The sequence below is a fragment of the Dreissena polymorpha genome, chromosome 15 (genome assembly GCF_020536995.1).
Source record: "Dreissena polymorpha isolate Duluth1 chromosome 15, UMN_Dpol_1.0, whole genome shotgun sequence".
NCBI classification, from domain to species: domain Eukaryota; kingdom Metazoa; phylum Mollusca; class Bivalvia; order Myida; family Dreissenidae; genus Dreissena; species Dreissena polymorpha.
Genome location: NC_068369.1, coordinates 20,225,299 through 20,248,071, shown reverse-complemented (window position 1 = coordinate 20,248,071; position 22,773 = coordinate 20,225,299). Strand labels below are relative to the sequence as shown.

At 35.2% G+C, this 22,773-nt stretch overlaps 2 protein-coding genes across 2 annotated transcripts; both read left to right on the top strand.

Moving 5' to 3' along the window:
* The first annotated feature begins 6,307 nt into the window (after positions 1-6,307).
* LOC127860729 (temptin-like) lies at positions 6,308-12,956 on the top strand. Its single transcript, XM_052398993.1, has 4 exons — positions 6,308-6,470; positions 10,824-10,920; positions 12,054-12,204; positions 12,811-12,956. The coding sequence occupies exons 1-4, from the start codon at positions 6,388-6,390 to the stop codon at positions 12,885-12,887; spliced, it is 408 nt and encodes a 135-aa protein (XP_052254953.1). The 5' UTR covers positions 6,308-6,387; the 3' UTR covers positions 12,888-12,956.
* A 2,930-nt stretch (positions 12,957-15,886) lies between these two features.
* Positions 15,887-19,735, top strand: LOC127860627 (temptin-like). Its single transcript, XM_052398840.1, has 4 exons — positions 15,887-16,050; positions 18,076-18,172; positions 19,022-19,172; positions 19,632-19,735. Exons 1-4 carry the CDS (start codon positions 15,971-15,973, stop codon positions 19,706-19,708), a joined length of 405 nt encoding a protein of 134 aa, XP_052254800.1. The 5' UTR covers positions 15,887-15,970; the 3' UTR covers positions 19,709-19,735.
* Positions 19,736-22,773: the final 3,038 nt, after the last annotated feature.

Below are 22,773 nucleotides of genomic sequence, written 5' to 3'. Positions count from 1 at the left end.
TATTTTATATCGATAATTTATATTAAGGTTAAATGGACATCACTAGATCATCCTGTGCGTAAGGAAAATGTCAAATGAGTATGAAAAATTTACTTACCTTTCAAAAGTTCGGGCGAAAACATAAAACAATCTGCCGTTGGTCGCCATTTTGAACACCAATTGGTATTTTTCTCACTTACGCTCCATCAGATGCTTCCGTAAAATCCACCCCATGGTAATTAGGCTAAACTATGTCCTGTATTATACATGAGTTACACCAGAAACAAAACGAGTCAAGGATACTTATTGACATAAAACGCTAACAAAAGTCAATGAAAATATAAACAAGATAGTTTTATGAGGAGCGCTTTAGCAATTTTTTTAGGCTTTTAATAGGTTTGGCAGAAATATGTTTTGACACAACATTGTTTATGCTGCGCTTATCGCTCGCATCTGATTATTTAAAAACTGAAAACATACAATGTATGTTTATTTTTTAAGCGCTCGCTTTCTCCATTTATTTTATTTTATTAATATCAACATGTTCATATATGTTTTTATTTTATTATTTTTATTATTATTCATTTATATTTTATTCCTCACTTGACGGTCTAGGCCGAAAAGATACGAGTGTCAACCGAAACAGTAAGAAGATTTTTTTTCTGATACATTTTTTGAAGACATTGCATTTTGGTATTTATAAACATATTTTTAGATATTGTTATTTTATTTTGCGTTAACGAGACATTCAAGAAAAAAGAAAATGAAAAAAAAAAACAACAACAAATATTCATGATCATTCTCGGATATATACGAAGTTACCGAATATGATATTTCACTGCGCAGATCGAGCGCGCAAATCGAGCGCGAAAAGTTCAACGTGAGACAACGTACACAATCTGTACACCGTTCTTTATCAGGGTAAAGGCCCTGTCTCACTATAATGCCAGCGGGGTCCCTTTGCATGATACGGAATCTACCGGGATGAACCGGGTCTCTACCGGGATGAACCGGGGCTCCATCGGGAACGACCGGGATAAACCGGGAAAAACCGGTGCTCCACCGGGAAAGTATTAGAATACTTAATACCTCCGGGATGTACCGGGAGTCACCGGGAAGGACTGGCAACGACCGACGCGGCACCGGGAACAACCGGGACGGCACCGGGAACAACCGGGACGGCACCGTAGCTCCACCGGGGCCCATACAGACCCCGGCAGAGCTACGACAACGCCACGGTGAAAGCCGTTAGAGTCCCGGTATAGCTACGGCATGTAAGAAAACAGGCGCTCTGCCGAAAAGCCACCGGCATTCACAGGGTCTCCGCCGGGGCATTACCGGCGGCGACCGGGGTAAAACCGGGGGCATGCCATAGCTCTGCTGGCGTCTGATGCCGGTATAGACTCGGTGAGTGCCGGCGGTGTTACGGTATACCGGGGCTCTGCCGGCTTTCACCGGGGCTCAACCGGGGCACTACCGTCGACAACCGGGGCTATGCCGGTACACTGCCGGCTTTCACCGGGGCACTACCGGCGACGACCGGGGCTCTGCCGGGGCTTCACCGGGATAAACCGTAACCAGTCCGGGTCGACCGGGACTCTGCCGGGCTGTTGACCGGCTTCAACCGGGGGGCTACGGGAAATAGTGTGACTGCGTAAAAAAATCTACGAATCATCCCGGTCCTCGCCGGTCGACCGTCGTTAGCCAACCGGGATAGATCAGGGCTCTAACGGCCAAAGTGAGACTTGGGCTTAAGTGGATTTTCTTTTGTATAGTCATTACAAAGGAAGTATGAGTGTTTTCCTGATCTGTTAATTATGTAATAGAAAGCTATTTTAGGCTATTGAAAGTGATTTATTTGACGCCAACAATAACAGTTTTTTTGCGGCCATGTTGTTGTTGTAATTAGGCTAAACTATGTCCTGTATTATACATGAGTTACACCAGAAACAAAACGAGTCAAGGATACTTATTGACATAAAACGCTAACAAAAGTCAATGAAAATATAAACAAGATAGTTTTATGAGGAGCGCTTTAGCAATTTTTTTAGGCTTTTAATAGGTTTGGCAGAAATATTTTTTGACACAACATTGTTTATGCTGCGCTTATCGCTCGCATCTGATTATTTAAAAACTGAAAACATACAATGTATGTTTATTTTTTAAGCGCTCGCTTTCTCCATTTATTTTATTTTATTAATATCAACATGTTCATATATGTTTTTATTTTATTATTTTTATTATTATTCATTTATATTTTATATATTTTATTTGGTGGGGAGGGGATGCTCAAAGTTCGCCGAACAACTGATCATTTTATTGTGGCATGTTAATGGTGAGATTGCATCAATAATCAGTTCACAGAGTAGAGTGGTGTGCTATCGCCATTTCCTGTCTTTATCAAATCTTTTGAAAGAATCTAACGAAACGAACTTCAATGTCATTACGGTCAAATCGTGATTTCAACTCATGTCATGACTGATACAAACATTATCGTGTGAGAAAAGCACCGCCTGCATTTACATAGGCGTAGGTACAGTGAGAGCCGTTTATATTTCAATGATGCTTTATTAACCCATTTATGCCTAGTGGACTCTCACATCCTTCTAAATTGGATCAATTTCTTTCCAAAATTAGGGATGTCTAGTATATTTTTTTATTTCTATATTTAGAATATTTCTTACAGAAATCCTTTCAGCTAACAGCGCAGACCCAGATGAGACGCCGCATCATGCGGCGTTTCATCTGGGTCTACGCTGTTTGTAAAGGCCTTTTTCTAGACGCTATGCATACATGGGTTAACACTTGGGGATGCGACTCTGAGCACGAGTTTGTGAGGAAAAAATAGATATTTTGTGAATGTATCCTATACTAGTAATAGGGGTTAAATCAAGAAAATTAATATAGGAAACATTGTATGATTTGAAAAGTCAAGACTGTTTTTCTCAATTAGGTGTATGAATAGGTTTTATTCCAACGCTACGGACCAGGGTTTGTTTTAAGTCTCGCTTAAGTAACAGCTCTGTATTCAGTATGTAGGGGTAAGACTACTCCAGCAACTGAAATTCTGACTAAGATCCTCTCGTATTGTATTTTGGGCAACTGACAACTCGCCTGTATAATACACGACATTACATACAACTTAAACGTTGAACATATGACATTAATCAAAACTGCCATTGAACGGTCAATCAAAGCACAGAGGGTTTAAACCGGTTGCAAAGCTTGAGTGTAATTGCAAATAGGGATACAACGCAGCACTTAATTATATTTTTTAATAAAACATTATTAATAGTTTATGATTAATATGAACATTTGTGGTTCGGCTCAATGTTTCGGTTCGGTATCAGTCACCACGCATGCACGTGCAGAATGAGTCGTATGAGTAGACACAGTTAAGATGAAACTCTACTTTATATTAAAGGAATTTGTTCACAGGTTGGCAAAATAAGAATACACATATAATGGACTAAAAAAGAACGTATACATAATATTCAAACCAACACACAAAAAATATATTAAAAGAACGGTTGATTGGTGGACTATAATTACCTAAAATCAGAAAATTAATAAGTCTCATGTAAAGCTTTTCATATAAGAACATTTAAAATACACTTATTTCTAAGATTGTTCGAAGAAACCTACATATGACAGGGGAAGTCGATACAATAGTGTATCTGAAGTTCCCGGCTTTGAGCCCCGCGGTATGCAAACTTGTTTATCAATCGGTGTGTCTTGTAAGCATGATTATTAAAAACTATTTCGAATAGTATACATGTAGTTGTATACGGAAATATTAGTTATGACATTTGTTATTCAAAAATCTGTTTAAAAGTCCCTTTAAGTATTTGGATATATTTGGGATAATGTTTTAAAGGGACTTGCTCACATAATGTTTCTCTCCTTTTTTGAAAAACAAAATCATTAAATGTATAGGAAATAAATGTAACTTAAACAAAATATCAAAACAAAAATGGTGTTTTCGCTTTGTCACATCAACATATATTCGTTTGCTTCATGCTTAAAGATATCGACTTAAATGATCGTTGCCTAGGATTTTACCCATTTATGCCTAGCGTCTAGAAAAAAGGCCTTGGTAAACAGCGTAGACCCAGATGAGACGCCGCATGATGCGGAGTCTCATCAGGGTCTGCGCTATTTGCTTAAAGGAATTTCTGTAAGAAATATTCTCAATATAGAAATAAATATACAAGACATGCCTTATTTTGGAAAAAAGATCCAATTCAGAAGGATGGGAGAGTCCACTAGGCATAAATGGGTTAATTCGAAGAGTATCTGAACGTGAGGAGGCAGTTCAGCGGTCATTAGTTGGCACAACAATATAAATGTTCACTTACTTTGCCAACCTTAATAGTAAATCATGTAGTGACAACGGAATATAAACGAAGATAAAAATAATGAAAATCCGGAAACATTTCTGAGCGAGAGTTTTTCATGAAATGCTTTATATTGATAAATATAAACATCGGATCTAAAAAGCTCCATTAGAAAACAAGAATAAAATTAAAGAAAGAAACAAGTAACCTTCAACTGGGCTCGAACCACTGACCCGTGGAGTAAAAGTCCATCGGTTAAACCAGTCGGCCATCCGTGCGCATACAATGACTGATGTATTTTATACTTTATGTAAGCAATCTTCGTAGCATCACAAAATATAACGACAACAACAGAACTCTCCTTATTATTCAATCGTATCGCGTTGCAACGATTTATAATCTTCAGGTTTTTAAATCGTAAAAAGATGCACATAATGGATATTTTTGAGCATGTTAAATGTTCAGTTTTACTTTTTTCCTCACAAATATCTTTACTACAACAATACTGTGCGTATCTGAAACAATTTTCTTAATTGTGTCAATTTTCCAACACGTGCAATGGTCCCTATAAGACCGGTGACCTATTACGGATACAAACCTTAAACATTGCATAAAAAATCAAGCATAATATGATGTGTTTGTGAAACACTCTGTCTCCCATATATTTGACCTTTGACCTTGAAGGATGACCTTGACCTTTCACAGCTCAAAATGTGCTGCTCCATGAGATACACGTGCATGTCAAATATCAAGTTGCTATCTTCAATATTGAAAAGTTTTGGCCAATGTTAAAGTTTGACGCAAACAAACAAACAGACCAGCAAACAGACAGTGCAAAACAATATGCCCCCCTAGTATAGACTGGAGGACATAACAATGATTGAAGCTCGGGTCATCACCTTAGATCGGTCAATGCAAAGCTTTCGGACTTAACACATTTATGCCTGACGTCTAGAAAAAGAGGCCTTGGCAAACAGCGAAGACCCAGATGAGACGCCGCATGATGCGGCGTCTCATCAGTGTCTGCTCTGTTTTCTTGAAGGAATTTCTGGAAGAAATATTCGAAATATAGAAATAAATATAATAGACATCCCTAATTTTGGAAATATCTTGATCCAATTTAGAAGGATGAGAGAGTCCACTAGGCATAAATGGGTTAAGTGTCTAAACGACATGTTTAACCGTACAGTAGCTTACGTAAACGTTTACATATGACACCATAGGAATTTCATAACACCAAAATACTGTAAAATCTATTGAGTCTGGGGCTGCAATGCATGTCGAACCTCTTTGGCCAGAATAATTGACAAAACATACAGTCACAAATACAATTAACCTCATGATTACATTTTTTACTAGATCAACATCCATAAATGGTTTCAGATGATTCTTAACCCATTTATACCTTGTGGACCCTCCCATTCTTATAAATTGGATCAATTTATTTAAAAAATTAGGAATGTCTAGTACATTTATTTCTATATTTAGAATATTTCTGATATAACTTGCTTTAAGCAAACAGCGCAGACCCTGATGAGACGCCGCATTATGCGGCGTCTCATCTGGGTCTACGCTGTTTGCCAATGCCCTTTTTCTAGACGCTAGGCATAAATGGGTTAATAAAAGCAAAATATATGCTGCTTTTTCATTGTTTAAACCTATCTTTTTACAATTTTCTATATGTAAAAAAATACTTAATTGTATAAACTGAATTGAACAACAGAATATCAAACTATATTTTACATTTCTAAAAATATTGTCTTCATTCGCGCACGTTTCTATTTTGAGTTTTTTACAATTTTTACATGTACAATGTTACCAATTAATGTATGTTGCCATCATTCATGTAAAAACATTCTGTGTGAAAACATTGGCCTCCTTTTAAACGGTGCTGCCTATATGTTTTATCCGAAACAGATATCTTTCAAAAATGTGAACACAAAGCAAGTATATTTCATTTCTTGGCCTCAGTTATGACAACAGGTCAACGATAACGCCTCAATTGTATCATTGATGTTCACTCTATGACCTGCAGTAGTTCAGTTGTGCTTGTTAGACACTTACTGGTGCGATGATGCAGTATTTCCTGGTGATCGCTTTATGTTTAGCCGCTGCTTTCGCTCACCCTGGCTACAGGGACTTCTTTCCAAACGGGTAAACCTTTTCAAATGTTCAATTTCGACTCCAAACAAGTTGTAATGTACCATTTCGAATGTTATGTACTCGTATTCCCACTATCTTTGCGCCAATTGTGAATGAACGAATTAATTTTGTTTGCTCCAATTTGGCCTGATATGCAGTATTGACTTTTCATGTTGTGACCGCATGGTAAATGTTTTATTTTACTTTGCATTTACGTAGTTTTTTTACAGTTGTGTGTAAACTACCCTTTAAAAGATAAAATTGCAGTCCCATTAAGAATACTTTTTATAATACGCATTGCCGTCGCTTGAGGATCCAAAGACCTATAGATAACATCTATAGGTCTTTGGAGGATCCAAGGATAAAATCAGGAAGGTTTGACAAAGGCTGCCAAGCAAGGATTTGCTTGTATGCTTTTGAAAATAAAATTTTATTACACTTACCTTCAGGATTTAGCTTAAGAAGCCAAGACCCATCAATTAAGTAAATGGATATCTGGCTATAATAATAATAATAATAATAATAATAATAATAAAATCTTTATTTAAAGAAGATAGACTTGTTAAGAAATACATCAGATGAAATTACATAATATGCAATTTATATAATAGATTTCTTATTTTCAACAAGGTCTTCTAACAAGAAACAATTTACAACAAATACATCATATTTCATCTTGAGCAATAAGAACAAAACATAAAGAATCATATATGCATACACATATAATGATATATATTATAATTAAAAACAAAATGACAGACATAAAACTACAATAACCATTTATGCAAGAACAGTATTTAAACATTAAACTAATGTTATTTACTAAAACAACATGAAGCATGTTCAGTTTATTTCATAAAGTGTGGAAGAAAGATAAGCTTTTAATTTTTTCTTAAATGTAATTAAATTGTTTGTTTGACGTATAGATTGGGGTAACGAATTCCAAATTGTTTTGCTAGAAAATTCAAACGATTGTTTGAAATAGTTTGTTTTTGGTATTCGCACTAGCTTTAAATCCCCCTTTTCGCAAGATCGCAAGTTATAGTGAATATTTTGTGATGGTGTCAAAAGGTCACGTATGTATGTTGGGGTTTGATTGTGAAATGCTTTAAATACAATAACTGACGTGAAATAGTGATTACGCTGTTCGAAAGTCAACCATTTTAGATCTTTAAATAGTGTTTTTGAATTTGTGCTGTACTTTTTATTTAAAATATGTGCACCACAACGCTTTTGTATTTTGACTATTCTATTAATTTCCGTTTTGGCCGCTGAACTCCAGGTAACGCATACGTAGTCGGATATAGGTGAGATATAACCATTATAGAAGAGCTTACGCATTTCAAGGGTTAAATATGGTTTTATTTTTTGCAAAAGAAACATTCGTGATGACATTTTTGAACAAACGCTGTTAATGTGTAGTTTCCAAGATAGAGTATTGTCAATATAAAGGCCAAGAAGTTTTTGACAATTTACTGTTTTGATCACTGTATCTGAAATTTTAAGTTTTAGATCTGTCATGTTTTGAGCTTTCCGTTTTGACCCTAATACCATACAAGTAGTTTTTAGTGGATTAATAATCATGTTATTAGTTTGGCACCAATCATTTACAATTGAAAGATTTGTTTGTAGCTTATTTTGAAGTGTTTGAATATTTGTTCCCACAGTGTGCAATGTTGTATCATCAGCATACATTGCAGAATCACATGTAAGATCTAGCGAAAGATCATTAACGTAAATAAGAAATAGAAGAGGTCCTAAAATAGATCCTTGGGGAACACCAGCAATGATGCTTTTACAAGTAGAGGTAGTGTTTTCTGCTTTGATAAACTGAAATCGATTGCGGAGATATGAAGAAAATAGGTCGCATGAACTATCATTAAAATGATAAAGTTTTAATTTGTGTAAAAGAACCCTATGGTCCACAAGATCAAATGCTTTTTTAAAATCCAAGAAAATTGTACCTACCAGATATCCATTATCAATTTGTTTAAGCCATGAATCAACTATATTAATCAATGCTGTTTGACAAGAATGATATTTGCGAAAACCCGACTGGGTTTTGTTTAATAGACCTGTAGATTCTAGATATATATGCAATTGTTTAGCTATATGCTTTTCAAATATTTTAGATATAGTAGGTAAAAGTGATATTGGTCTAAAATTATTGGGATCTTCTACCGATCCACCCTTGTATAAAGGTATTACGTTTGCAATTTTAAGCATGTCGGGAAAGGTTCCATGTGATATACAGTTATTTATAAGAGCAGTGATTGGTTGTATAATGAAATCTTTGCAAAGTTTAATAATGCTGGGTCCTATACCATCAGCCCCAGCAGATTTGTTTGAATGAAGTTGATTAATTAAAGTACTAACTTCTGATGTGGTAATAAACTGAACAGAGAAATGCTTAGACTCTAGCTTAGCATCCAGATATGTTTTTAGTGAGTGGAAATCGTGTTCAGCAAATTTAGTCTTTTTAATAAGTTTCGAGATGTCAACAAAGTGATCATTAAGTGCATTAGCTACATTTGTTTTACCAGATATTATCCGATCATCCTTATTACATTTGGCAAAATAGAGGATTCTGTGTGTTCATTTGATGCTAATTTAATAGTTTTCCAGAGCGATTTCGCACTTGTTTTGTTTTGTACCGCATTCGAAAAATATTCTTTTTTAGCCATTTTGATTGCACTGTTACATTTATTACGCCACAACTTATATTGTGGCCAATTAGATTCACGTTTATATTTATCCCTTAAAGACCTTGCTTGTTTTACGTTTTCGTTGTACCAACCAGGTTGTTGTAATCTCTTCACTTTTTTATATTTGATAGGGGCATTCTTATTAAGGACTGAGTTTAATATGTTATAAAATACTTCAAATGCCTCATTAGCATCCTCTATTGTTTCAACCATATCAAAATTAGCATTTGCTAAGTCATTTTGAAAATTGATTTCATTAAATTTGTTAAAACATCTGTACTTAATAATTTTATGATCATCTGTTTTAACAATTTTACCTTTGACGCTTAATGTAAAAACTACTGGGTAATGGTCACTTATGCCTATTTTTGGTATGATTATCTCAGAAATGTTGTCATATTTTGAATACAAATGGTCTAATATTGATGATGAACGTTCCGTAACCCTTGTTGGAAAAGACACGTGTTGTTTTAAATTAAAATCAGTGATAAGTTTTTCCCATTTCTTATTGTTAAATATGTTTTGGCTTAAACAATGAAAATTAAAATCCCCGGTTGAATACATATTACAATCTTCCATGTCTGCCTTATTTATCTGTAATTCAAATGAGTCAATCCAAGATTGAGGGCTATTTGGTGGGCGATAAACAAAGTTAATTAGATATGGTTTGTACTTTACAATGTTGATTTGTAGCCAAATAGATTCAATATCGTCACTTTCTAAATCATGTCTACGTACAAAAGAGATGCTATCTTTTATATAAACTATTATACCGCCTCCAGCAGAAATAGCCCTATCACGTCTTACAATGCTGTAACCGAGTTTAATTTCATAGCAAACTTAAGTCAATTCAAAATAAAGTAATTTAACAGAAGAAAAAGTTCAAAAGTAACTTGTTTTTTTTTTTATAAATAGGATATGTCAAAAACATAATATTACCATGAGGCTAATTTTAAACTAAAGTAAAACAGATAATGTTAAGAGAACAGTGGTGTAAAAATTGGAGTCGCGTTCTGAAAAAACTGGGCTTAATGCATGTGCGTAAAGTATCGTCCCAGATTAGCCTGTGCAGTCCGCACAGGCCAATCAGGGACGACACTTTCCGCTTTTATGACATTTTTCGTTTAAATGAAGTCTCTTTTTAGCAAAAATCCAATTTAGGCGGAAAGTGTCGTCCCTGATTAGCCTGTGCGGATTGCACATGCTAATCTGGGACGATACTTTACGCACATGCATTAAGCCCAGTTTTCTCAGAAGCCATGATATAATTGAATTTCGTTAAAATGATATTTTTCCTCGACTTGACGATATCAATGTAACACATGCAGTCTTCATACTACATGGGTCTCGCATTGCGAAAATGGGTCTTATGCCACATGCACCAAGCGTCATTTCAGTCAAGCGTGCGCATTAAGCGAAATATGGACCGGAGCTATCCTGTCCGCTGATAACACCATGAGGCCTTGGGTGACTTAATCGCGGTCAGGGAATAACCTAATGATACTGCGCCTAATACTTAGGCAGGTTAAAGCCACGTTGGTCGCTTAAGGCAAAAAAGCCATTTTCGCATGACGGAGCTTAATTATGTCTTTACGATACACACGTATTATTTCTCTAAACCAATTTTTCGTCGTGTTATGAATTAGAGTATATTCCACAGTTACTCTGTGCCGAACCCCTGTGGAACCGGAGTATGGGAAGCCGTTGGTCACTATGACCCCCAGCATCACACCATCATCAAGAACCGGTTTGGACGGGTATGGCGTCTAGTTCACCGATAGTAGCTTTCTCGAAAAAAAAACATTTCTGACTTTGCTGATACACGCATATATTGAAATACGCACACTGCTTTTCTGCTTCGATGCCCACACCGCGTTGAAAATAGATCCCATATGATAAGCGTGCTGCAGGAAAAAAGAATAAAACATTCCAAAAGTAACAGCCCCGGGTTCTTAACTTGCAAAAAATGGTTGACTAACTTAACAATTCATTTATATCGAAATTAACAAATACACGTGTCTTTGATGTAATACAATCTTTTGATATTTTTAAAATCCCACGTTTTTTAAAGTTTGCTGACAGTTTGAATGACACAACTTTTTTATGTTTGTATACTGTATACGTTAATAACAAGTATTGTGGTTATTTTTGTTTCCCTGGTTAAAACTTTGACATGTTTGCCTCCTATCCTCGATAGGGCTTTATATCAATACATTATATGACCAAATTTAAGTCTTAAGTATTCAGACCAGATGAATTTAGGATTCGAGATGTTCTTTTCTAGGAAACGAAAATCTCGGGTCTAAGATGGTTTGCTTTCGTTCATCTTGGTCAGTATTTTATCCAAAGACAACAAGACATCTAAATTGGTTTTTCAAATCCGATAATGATTGTCTATTGGAGAAAAGTTTTTTTTGTGTGCCAACATTCTTATATTGTTGAAATCAGAAATCAGAAATACGTCTTAAGGGAACTATTTTTTACTCTGAAGACTCTCTAAATGTATGCCCGCATTCGCCTTGTTTATTGAATGGTGAGGCGGCCTGGTACCGGTGCTGCGCATGAATGCTTATGGAAAAATATGTGCATTGCTAGTGTAAAATATAAAAATTATAGACTCATACTTCATTTAAAGAATCAATAAAAACAGTTTTTTTTCTTGCCAGCAATATATTTATTCTGTCTCAATTGAATAACGATTCCGGTCCTAGGATAAGGGCTTCCATAATAAATAAGTTTTCTTAAGTTAAGAGTTATATTGGTTTAGGGGTATTGCTTTCTATTTAAGACCAAATATGTCGGCAATTTAAGTGAAAAAATCATAGTGTTCAAATAATGAATAATGATCAAGCTTTAGTATTAAAAACCTGGTTCTGTATACATGTTGCAGGCATTCGCCGCCGCTGGTCACGCGTGGACACGTGACCTGTGCATGGCGGACAGTGACGAAGACGGCAAAACTAATGGCGCGGAACTCGGAGACCCCACTTGCGTCTGGGTGAAGGGTGGAGTGCCCACCGGTGTTGCTTCTGGACATCCGGGTAATCATTGCATTTATTTGCTAAGCACTTTTACCTGTTCATCGACCCTTTTCATAGGCGTCTATCCCTTCTACAAGGTCTGCATAGTGGACATTATTCTTTGATGTTGAATATTAACAAGTTTTACAGAAATGGAAACATAGTTATGCATATAGTTCTTATACAGAATGTTTATACGGGTAAATCCATATGGACCGTGCTATGTTAAAATGGGGTTTAATGCATGTGCTCAAAGTGTCGTTCCAGATTAGCCTGTGTAGTCCGCACAGGCTAATCAGGGACTACACTTTCCGCTGTTATGGTATTTTTCGTTTACATTAAGTCTCTACTAAGCAAAAATTCAGTTAAGCCGGAAAGTGTCATCCCTGATTAGCATGTGCGGACTGCACAGGCTAATCTGGGACGACACTTTATTGACACGCATTAAACCCCCTTTTCACAGGTTTCTTCGGGGTAAAATCTAATCAGTAAATTACCGAAAGAAAGACACTCGCTTTGAAAGGTCATTCTTATCTACCTATTGCCTGTTTGCAAATTGCACCTTTTTACCTCTTTATTTGTAATGTCGATTATATTAAACAACATATGAGGTGCCCTCTGTTTAAGGAATCTGCGAACCTGTCGGTAGTTGCTTAGATGGATTTGAATGCGGTTGCCACGGAAACCAGTGCGTGGGGAAATAAATGTTGTAATTTGTTGTAATCTACTGTAGTTTAACTTCATTAATTGTCAATAAATTATCAAAACACCGATCCTCTTGTCTTAGTTTTTCGTGAGCTACAAATGTCGGGCTGTATTTTATTTAAATGTTTTGATATTACACATATTGTTTATTAAGTGCTGGTCTAATTTTGGTAAACTGATTTTGCAACAATAAACTGGCTTTCTGGCGCTTCAAAACATTTTACAGCACGATTTTGAGCGATTGCTTCCAATGCAATCAATGGATTAACGATGTCGAAAATTAATAAATTGTTTATATTTTGTATATTTAAGCATAACCAAGAACTTAGTGCATACAACGTTTACGGCAAAGTAACCTTACGAACATAGGCTTTTAAACAATGTGACCCGTCATGCGAAAATGGGTCATATGCCACATGCGGCCGGTGGAGCTCCAGCCAAGCCTGTGCAGTTGCACAGTCTGGTCTGGATCTACCCTGCCCGGTAATAAGATTACAAAACTTTGGATGAATTTATAGCGAATGGTGTTCCTCTTGACTAGAGAGCGCCACTATGCGGGCTGTTTTGGAGACCCATTTTAGCCTTACCCCAATATCTGCATGACATCTTAAAGGGATCTTTTCAAAGATTTGGCATGTCTTGAAGTTTGTCTTTAAATGCTTTATATTGATAAATGTAAGCATTGGGTCTAAAAAGCTCCATTAAAAAAGCATAAAATTAAGGAAAGAAAAACAAATAACCCTCAACTGGGCTCAAACCACTGACCACTGGAGTATAAGTGTAACGCTTAGACAATTCGGCCATCCGTGCTCATACATTGAATGTGTATTTTATACTTTATATAAGGAATCCTTGTAGTGTTACAAAATATAACGGCAACAACAGAACTCTCCAAATTATTCAATAGTATCGCGTTGCAACGGTTTATAATTTTCAGGTTTTTAAATCGTAAATAGATGCATATTGTGGATATGTTAGAGCATGGTAAATGATCAGTATTACTGTTTCCTTTCAAATATAACTATAACGAAAATTTACAAGGAGATTAATAATTATATATATATATATATATATATATATATATACAATATACAATATACGCATGCGCAATTTGCATTCCTGGGTTTACCACGTGACGATGATGATCAATCTACTTGCGTTATTTATAATTAACTGGTAGTTACCTGGTAGACATACTCGGTCAAATTTTATTACCGAATATACTGTAAATATGAAAACTTAACAACAGTTTTCAAGTAATGTAATATAGCAGTCGTGATATTTTAATCAATATAAATAAATCCAATATAATTGTAATTGTAACAAAATACGGTATTTTAAAACTTTTATTTTTTCGTCAATCGGGTTGACTGTCCTTTTAAATGACTAACAGCAAACATCGAACGCACGTTGTTGCCCTAGTCGAATGCATAGTTGACACCACCAAAGTGCGGCCCTAGGGTAACGCATTGTGGTTTTAAACAACAACGTTGGATTGACACCGAAGTATGTACAAATAAGCATTATAAATTTATCAAATGTGTCATTTCCTGGGGACCACGTGAATGCTCCCCTTGATACAAGCGTTTTCCAATACAAGTATTCTAGAAGCATAATAGTATATATTTTTAGAAATGATTTAAGAGACAGTAAACACTCTTGTTTTTAAAATCTGCTTTAAAGTAGTAAGCAACTCTTTAAAAGGCAAAATCAGGATTTTATATAATAAAAAACACGTGTTATAACTGTTTAAAAACGATGTATATTACCAAGAACGATACATTGTGTATTGTATATGCTGAGTCCTTCAGTTTGAGACTATCCTGCCGATGCAAATGTTATAATGTGAATGACTGGTGCCGAAAAAAAATGTGTACACGGGTTTTCAAACAGTGTTCTGAATCGTGATGTCATTATCATCTAGTATGTTATGAAATCACGAAGAACGTGTTGGACTGTGGTGCCTGATCGTGATTTGTTTTCATGATAATGAAGAACAGGTTGCAGTTTATTACAGTCCATTTGATTATTCATTGATATCGCGCAACATATTTAAATTAAACTTGAAGATGAAGATATGGTGGAATATGTCTGCCAAATATAAATGCAGTTAGCTCTGTCAAATATTTTGCAATAAGTTTAACATGTTCAGTTATTATCTTGCTAGAAGAACATTCAACCACATGGGTATCATTAAAAGGAAAAAGCACTTTGTTGTGGCCACGTATGCAATTTGCATACTTAACCCATTTATGCCTACTGGACTCACCCATCCTTCTAAATTGGATCAATTTATTTTCAAAATTAGGAATGTCTAGTATACTTATTTTTATATTTAGAATATTTCTTACATAGTTTTTTAAGCAAACAGCACTGACCCAGATGAGACGCCGCATTATGCGGCGTCTCATCTGAGTCTATGCTGTTTGCCAAGGCCTTTTTTTCTAGACGCTAGGCATTAATGGGTCAATTTCGATAACTCTATGATATACAATGATTTTGAATCAGTTATTATGAGGTCACCAACAATATGTATCTTTGACAATAATTTTGAGGAAAACTCGTGTTTGCAACATAATTTAACTGACTATCTAAAAACAAAGCATGCTATCAACTAACCGTAAGTGAGTATGGTTTTGACAGTAGTTGGTGTATACGCATATTTTCCAGTAAAGATAGCGTATTGTCAGTCACGAAAGGTTTCTTTTTTCCATATAATAACTGAATATGTGAAATGATATAAGAAAAAAAATGGTTATGTAGTTGGAAAAAATGTCAGCAAACGAATGATGACATCTTGACCTCGACAATACCGACCAGTCAAGTTCATTATTAAATGTGACCATAATTGGCATTGATTATTGTTTTAAATGAAGACAAGGACACAATCACGCATTAAGTGTAAGATGCAAACAGATATTATATCTCCGTTCTATATCGAAATAAAAAATAATCTCTTGGCCTTAGTGAGCTAACAGATGCGCATGTCACAGAAATCTCGACCACAATATATAAATATATTTGGTACGGCACGTTCAGGTCTTTATTTTAGTAGTCATAACGGAGAAAGCGAAGGGATAAGATGCAATTAATTGCCTGTATAGCTGTTCTACTGGGGGCGGCCTATGCCCATCCGTTCTATCGGGATGGCTTCCCTAATGGGTGAGTCTTATACTTACGATTTGTTTTTAATTGTGAATGGGTGAACGTTGGTATAAATCCGTAATGTGGTAATTTATCAATGTTCGTAGTGAGTTTTTTATGATGTTATGCTATATAAACTTTAAGGATTACTAACTTCTTGTGTGCATATAGAAAAACTTTATTAAATAACTACTTTGATTTTTTGTAATAAATATAATTATAACATAAAGTTATAAAAAAAGAATTCAGTTTAAAATAGAATATTAAATGTTTATTGACCATTAAACATAACAAATATTAAAAGATAGTCTGTCTAAGCCTACAACAGGAAAATCGCTCAGTAATAAAAACCTTAATCAGCTTTTTTTGCGCACTCGTTTGACTCCAACAAAAAAGAATTCCATTTTGTGTAATGCATGCTCGCAGCGGTATTTCTTTCATGTGCAAGCAACGTGTTGAATAAGGGCCAGAATATGTTTATTTTTGTTATATTGTCATTTAAAGGGCTACATATCATTGTTGCGATATGTTAATAAGAGTTTCAGAAACTACAATATAGGCATTATGTGAGTTCAAAAATATTACCAGGAGAAAAATTCTTATTTACATCTGAAAATCTTTCGTTTAAGGCAAGTGACCTAAAAGATCTACTAGTCTTTTATCGGTTATATAAAATTGTAAGATATTCTTATTATCTGGGGTCGAATTCACCAACCCATTCTTAGACTTAAGAATAAAGAATATAGAACCAAGACAATACATGTATTTTTTATATACCTGTTTAATGCTTTTAACAAAATACAGGTTGTATCAATCGTTGAAATAAAAAATCCCGTATTACGCTACTCGCTGTTTCCAATTCCGTATTACCATACTAGCCGGACTACTTCCCATTTAATGACGTCACATTACACGCACCGAAAATAGAAATATTTTATAGTACGAAATATATTACGTAGTACATAGTGTGACGTCATTTCTGTGACAAAACACAATAGTTTTATCTAAACTCTGTAAGGACATGTCGGACGTGGTGTTTTTTAACAGTAAACTATGTGTTAAAAACGTATTTTGGAGTGTGTGTTTATCATGCATAAATGTATATTTCGATAGGAATACAATAAAATAGTGTGGTTTAAACTAAGTTTCGATAAAGACATGGAAGATAGAAGTGGAAGTGCATATCGTTTAAACATTTTTTGTTATAAACATCGGATTAAAGTTGTCAACTTAATTGTTATAAAAATTGGATTAACGATGGCATTAAGGTAAGCGTGTCGGAAACCTGTGTTTTCCCGGTTCGAATGTTTACACGTTAATTTACATAAACTGTATTAATACGCGTCTTAAATAAACTATGGCGTACCGTTTTAGTCATTGTTTTGTCAGTTTTGTTAAAGTAAAAAAAACATTTGTTTACTGTTTTCGTTAGTTGTTGTATATAATAAAAGGAATATTACACTAGTCAATTGTTCCAAGAGTTTGTATCACTCTCGTGGCTTGTGCTATTTTGCCTCACACTCGAAGCTCCGCCTCTCGTGTGATACGTCATCACACAAGCCACTCGAGTGATACAAACTCTTGGAACAATTGACTAGCGAAATATTCCGTATATACATGCTACACATTGTGCTAATAGCATTAATAAGTTGTTAACCCTTTGCATGCTGGGAAATTTGTTGTCTGCTAAAATTTCGTCTGCTGAAATTCTACATTTAGCATTTTCTTCGATTTTTTCAAAGATTACCATCAGAATAGCAAATTGTTTGGATCCTGATGAGACGCCACGTTCTGTGGCGTCTCATCTGGATCCAAACTGTTTGCGAAGGCCTTCAAAATTCGGATTCAGCACTGAAAGAGTTAAGAATGAAGAATCGTGTCATACGCAGAATTAAATCTTGTGTCGCATTGAACTGCATTATACTATTAGACAGCAAAATCAAGAATATTCATTGTTTTTAGAGTTAAGTCTAAGAATTGGTTGGTGAATACGAGCCCATATCATAAAATGCGAATACAATGTTGTGTGTTTCTGCTTACTAGTTACTCTATTCCGAACCCCTGTGGAGGCGGGATATGGGAGGCTGTAGGTCATTATGACCCTCATCATCATACCATCAACAAGAACCGATATGGACTGGTATGTAATGCTATGAATGCATTTTTGTATTATGGACGACGTGTTTTGCGAAATGCCGTATGCCTGATATGAAAAGTCTAGTGAACGTGTGAGTATTTGAAAAAAAAACAAAAAAACGTCATTCTTATTATAGTTCTGATCGGCAAAAGAGTATGTGTACCTCTGAAGTTTGACTCCGCCATTTTGCGTTTGAGCCTAGTTAATACAGTGTTCATGCTCTCCCGTTGACATGTGAATCAAGTAATTGAAAATAACATTCCATTTAATGACAAAATATGTGTAGATTTTTACATTTTCTCTCAAACGTGACATAGACCTTTGGTCTCTAGACATGTATCTGATTAATGAGTAACACACCGGTTGACTGAAGCAAGCATTGTATGTGAGGTACTGCAATCAGCTTGTGTGATGATAGCAATGACATTTTTTTAATCGCTGTCACAATTGCATGAGATTGACCGACAACAAACAATACTGTTAATGTTTATGTTGTTGTCGAGCTAGAATTAACGATCCGTGTCTGGCATTTGTCCCGGTTTGGTTAAATAAAGACTACCCGGTATACGCATCTTAAAATGAAAGCGATCATGCGGAAGGTCGCTAGACTGTAGGGTCGTAAGTTCAATTCCCTGCCTGGCGATTGGTCATGAAAATTCGGCTTAGACCATTCTCACCCTACATCTGATTGAAGCAGGCCAGGCAATTGTAGTTGTAAAGGCCATATGTACTGATATAGTGTCAGAAGGTTAAATGACCGCCTCATGTAACTGAAGTACATATACTGCTATACGTTGGAATTAAAAAAAAAACACAAATAAACCTCCATACATAAAATAATGGTGTTTAAAGGCATTCTCCGCCGCCGGTCACACTTGGACCCATGCCCTCTGCATGGCGGACAGTGACGGCGACGGCAAAACTAACGGAGCGGAACTCGGGGACCCGACCTGCGTCTGGGTGAGGGGTGGAGTGCCCACCGGCCATGCCACCGGACATCCGGGTAACTGTCTATACCATTACGTTTTGTTCATTGAAACCAATAATTTGTCTACCATACAGAGGTGGTGATATCTCATATGCCGTACGTGTCCGTTCTTGATATTTTTTTGGGGAAAGCAATTTTATTATGTATCTTATAATAATACGTGAGCGTTTTCAACGATCATAGCGGTAGCACTCCATTTCTTAAACGTTCATGTTACATGCAATGACCTTCCGGAACCAATTTCATTTTAGTACTGTCATTCACGGAACGGGAAGCAAATGGAAACAATCGAACTGTTATTTCATACATGTTTAATTTACATAAGAAAATATTCGAATTTTTGGTATTACGTGTGAAATAAGAAACAGCGTGCGATAAAATGCTGGTTTTGTATATTTTGCGATGTGGCGTGCAATAAAATTAGTATTTCCTGTTTAATCCTTTTTGATGAATGGTTCACGTATATTTCTCCAGGAATCTGCGAGCCAGTGGGGTCTTGCGGAGACGGGTTTACGTGCAACTGCCATGGCGGCCATTGTGTTGGGAAATAATCGTCGGAATAAAAAAAAACTGCCTTGCTTGTTATGTTTTTGGATACATCTGTGATGAATGTTCTATAAGCATTTCTAAAATTAGTTGATATTCCTTGGAAATTACTTCCCTTCACATCAAATATTGTATTACGCTATTAATAAGTGCATATTCAACTTTTGGTTATTGTTTTCTCACAAGGTGCATTCAAACATGTGTCTATTGATCGCGTAAAGAACGTTATATTCAATTTTTAATAACATAACCTCTTATTAAAGATTTAACATAATTTGTGCTATAAAATGAAAATAAAATTAATAAAGTCTATTTTGAACCATGTCCAGTCGTACGTGTGCTTTTTTATATGCGCATGAAAACAATACAAAGGAAGCCAACTTGCAAGTCTAGTACCGGTCCTTTAATGATACATGTTTCTTTTTCATACAAAAATCATGATGATGTATCTTTAATTAAGTGTCAAGTCTTACAGAAGCCAATTAAAAAAACATAGTCTGTCAACATGCTTTTAGCAATGCAGCTCATCTGGTTCAATTGCAGCATATATATAAATACTCTAACAATCAATCAAAGTCATCGGAACTACAGTATAATATACTTGTGGAAAAGGTCTATATGTTAATGATACGCTATTTGTTTGAAATTATCTGACAATGAAAACAAAACAAAATTAGTTTGAACTGAAATGAAGACAGCTTTTATCGAACGCTTATACATTTTTTAAATTACACAAATACATTAAATCTATCAATTCGCCGATAATCGATCAAGACGTTTATACGTGTGCATGTATATACTAGTTCACGTTGCAGCGATGTAATTGGATTTTGCTTTTATGTTCTCTTACGTTAACGTTGTCCGTAACAATGTTCTTAACTTTATTATGCATGTAATTATTATTATTTACAAAATTCTGACGTCATTATCTATTCCTGGTTTTATATTGTAATTGTCACAGTCCGTCTTTAACAAGATCAAAGTACTGACAGTACTGGTGTGACGATGCTTGTGAAGAAGATTGATATAAAAGCATCTATTTAAGTTTATCTACATCACCACAATTGTGTATGTGGGTACAAAAATTTTGGGTAGATATTCGACGTGTATTTTCTGTACCACTTATCTTAAAACACGTTCTGTTACAGTAAAACGTTTGTGGGTTATAACATTACGTTTCAGCATATACATTCAAAACTTGGCATGCTCTTTAATAAAACCATGCTCTTTAATTTTACATGCATATCATACCAAACTTTATATTTCGCTGTTTTCTTTCCTAAGAATATAATACTTAATGATGCTATGTGTACGAACGTAATTTCACATGCCCATGTGCATAAACATATACTTTTTTCTCTTTTGATTATTGTTTTTATCTCTAATTAAATAAGCTTAGGCATGTTTGTTCGTTAAGTACAGCAATAATTTCATGATGATTCCCGAAAGCAGGTATGAGCACATAGTCGTAAGAGCACTTGAATACGTGAGTTCGCCCATGAAAACATGGTAAGGTTAACTAAATCTCAACGATATGACCTAATATGTGTTTAAAACGGGAAGAGGACAACGACAACGAGCGAGACATGGTATAGGGGTGATAACCCTGGGTTATGGTTAGGGTTAAGGTTAGGTGTCGGGTTAGGGTTAAGGTTAGGGTTAAGGTTAATCCTAACCCAAACCCGACCCCTAACCCTAACCCTTCCTTTACCCTTTAACTCCCCATGCGCATTACAATACCATGCCTCGCTCGTTGTCGTTGTCCGCTTCCCGTTTAAAACATCAAACAATATCCAACAAACGAATGAATTATCAAACATAGTATGTGCACTGATGTGGCTCTGTAATTTCTGTTTGAACAGTTTATTAAATATGCAAAATTAAACACGCATAAGAGCGAGTTTCACACATGTCAACATGGTATTATGCTGTTTATATACCATAGTCGTTACACCGTTTACAAATGGCAGGTTCGAAATAATTCGTTTTCTGTACACTCATGATCGCGTTGAAAGTTAATTATAAACGTTTTAATTCGCAATTTATTAACTGAATCACGACAAATGCCAAATACAATACAGAAAATGCATAGTTGTTTCATTGATTTATAAAAATATAATGGATTGAATATAACTGATTTAAAATTCACGTTTTCAAACTATTATTAAACCTTTTTCTTAGAATATGCTGTCCTATTTATAGCTGAGCTTCCTATCTTTAAGTTTCGATGTTATACCCGGTTTTTCTTGCATTTTTCCTTTAAAAGTGATGTTGCACAATACAGAGGTTACCAATTTATTTCATTATTTTAGAGTCATATATTCGCTTAAATTGAATAAAGGCACATGGATTAACAAATAAGTCAGTTAAATATCTTTATGCATTGGACCGAACATGAATACGTAGTATACAAGTTGGATATTTGAATAGTTCATGCATATTTGCGTAACAGTCTCAGACCTTTAAAAATCTGCTTGACGAAAACTTGATGTTAGAAAATATGTTTCTACCCTGAAAAGATTAGGGTTGCGGTCCCAACTCTAAATCGCACTAGACATTACCTGAATAAGGCCAAACACCACTAGCACGGGTACAACAACAGCCGTTTTGCCGAACGAGCGACTCCATATCTCCGAGTAACAGCCCTGAAAATACCAAGCCTTCTTAAACGTCATTTCTTAAAATGCTTTATTCAATAATAGCTTTCAGTTTATGAAGTTGTTGTTAATGATTGATAATACTTGCAACAGTGAATATTATTATGGTAGATAGCTTGATTTAAATTGTAAACGATACGCCAAATGTATATAAAATGGTTTATTCAATAATAGCTTTGAAGTTGTTACCAAACTGGATTTGGTAAGCCGATCAAAACTCACCCACCATATCACCCCATAATTTGCCATATATATATATATATATATATATATATATATATATATATATATATATATATATATATATATATATATATATATATATACATAATTAATCATCATATCAACGCTCAAGTCGGAAATCTTTTTGAACATACATTTGCCGTATAAATGTCTGTTTGTGTATATTGTTG

Bases quoted from the DNA above. Each gene is read 5' to 3' on its own strand.
- LOC127860729 (XM_052398993.1), top strand. From the start codon at position 6,388: ATGATGCAGTATTTCCTGGTGATCGCTTTATGTTTAGCCGCTGCTTTC. The intron at 6,471-10,823 runs GTAAACCTTTTC...TATATTCCACAG, and splicing joins AGGGACTTCTTTCCAAACGG to TTACTCTGTGCCGAACCCCT. The intron at 10,921-12,053 runs GTATGGCGTCTA...TACATGTTGCAG, and splicing joins TCAAGAACCGGTTTGGACGG to GCATTCGCCGCCGCTGGTCA.
- LOC127860627 (XM_052398840.1), top strand. From the start codon at position 15,971: ATGCAATTAATTGCCTGTATAGCTGTTCTACTGGGGGCGGCCTATGCC. The intron at 18,173-19,021 runs GTATGTAATGCT...TGGTGTTTAAAG, and splicing joins ACAAGAACCGATATGGACTG to GCATTCTCCGCCGCCGGTCA. The intron at 19,173-19,631 runs GTAACTGTCTAT...ATATTTCTCCAG, and splicing joins CCATGCCACCGGACATCCGG to GAATCTGCGAGCCAGTGGGG.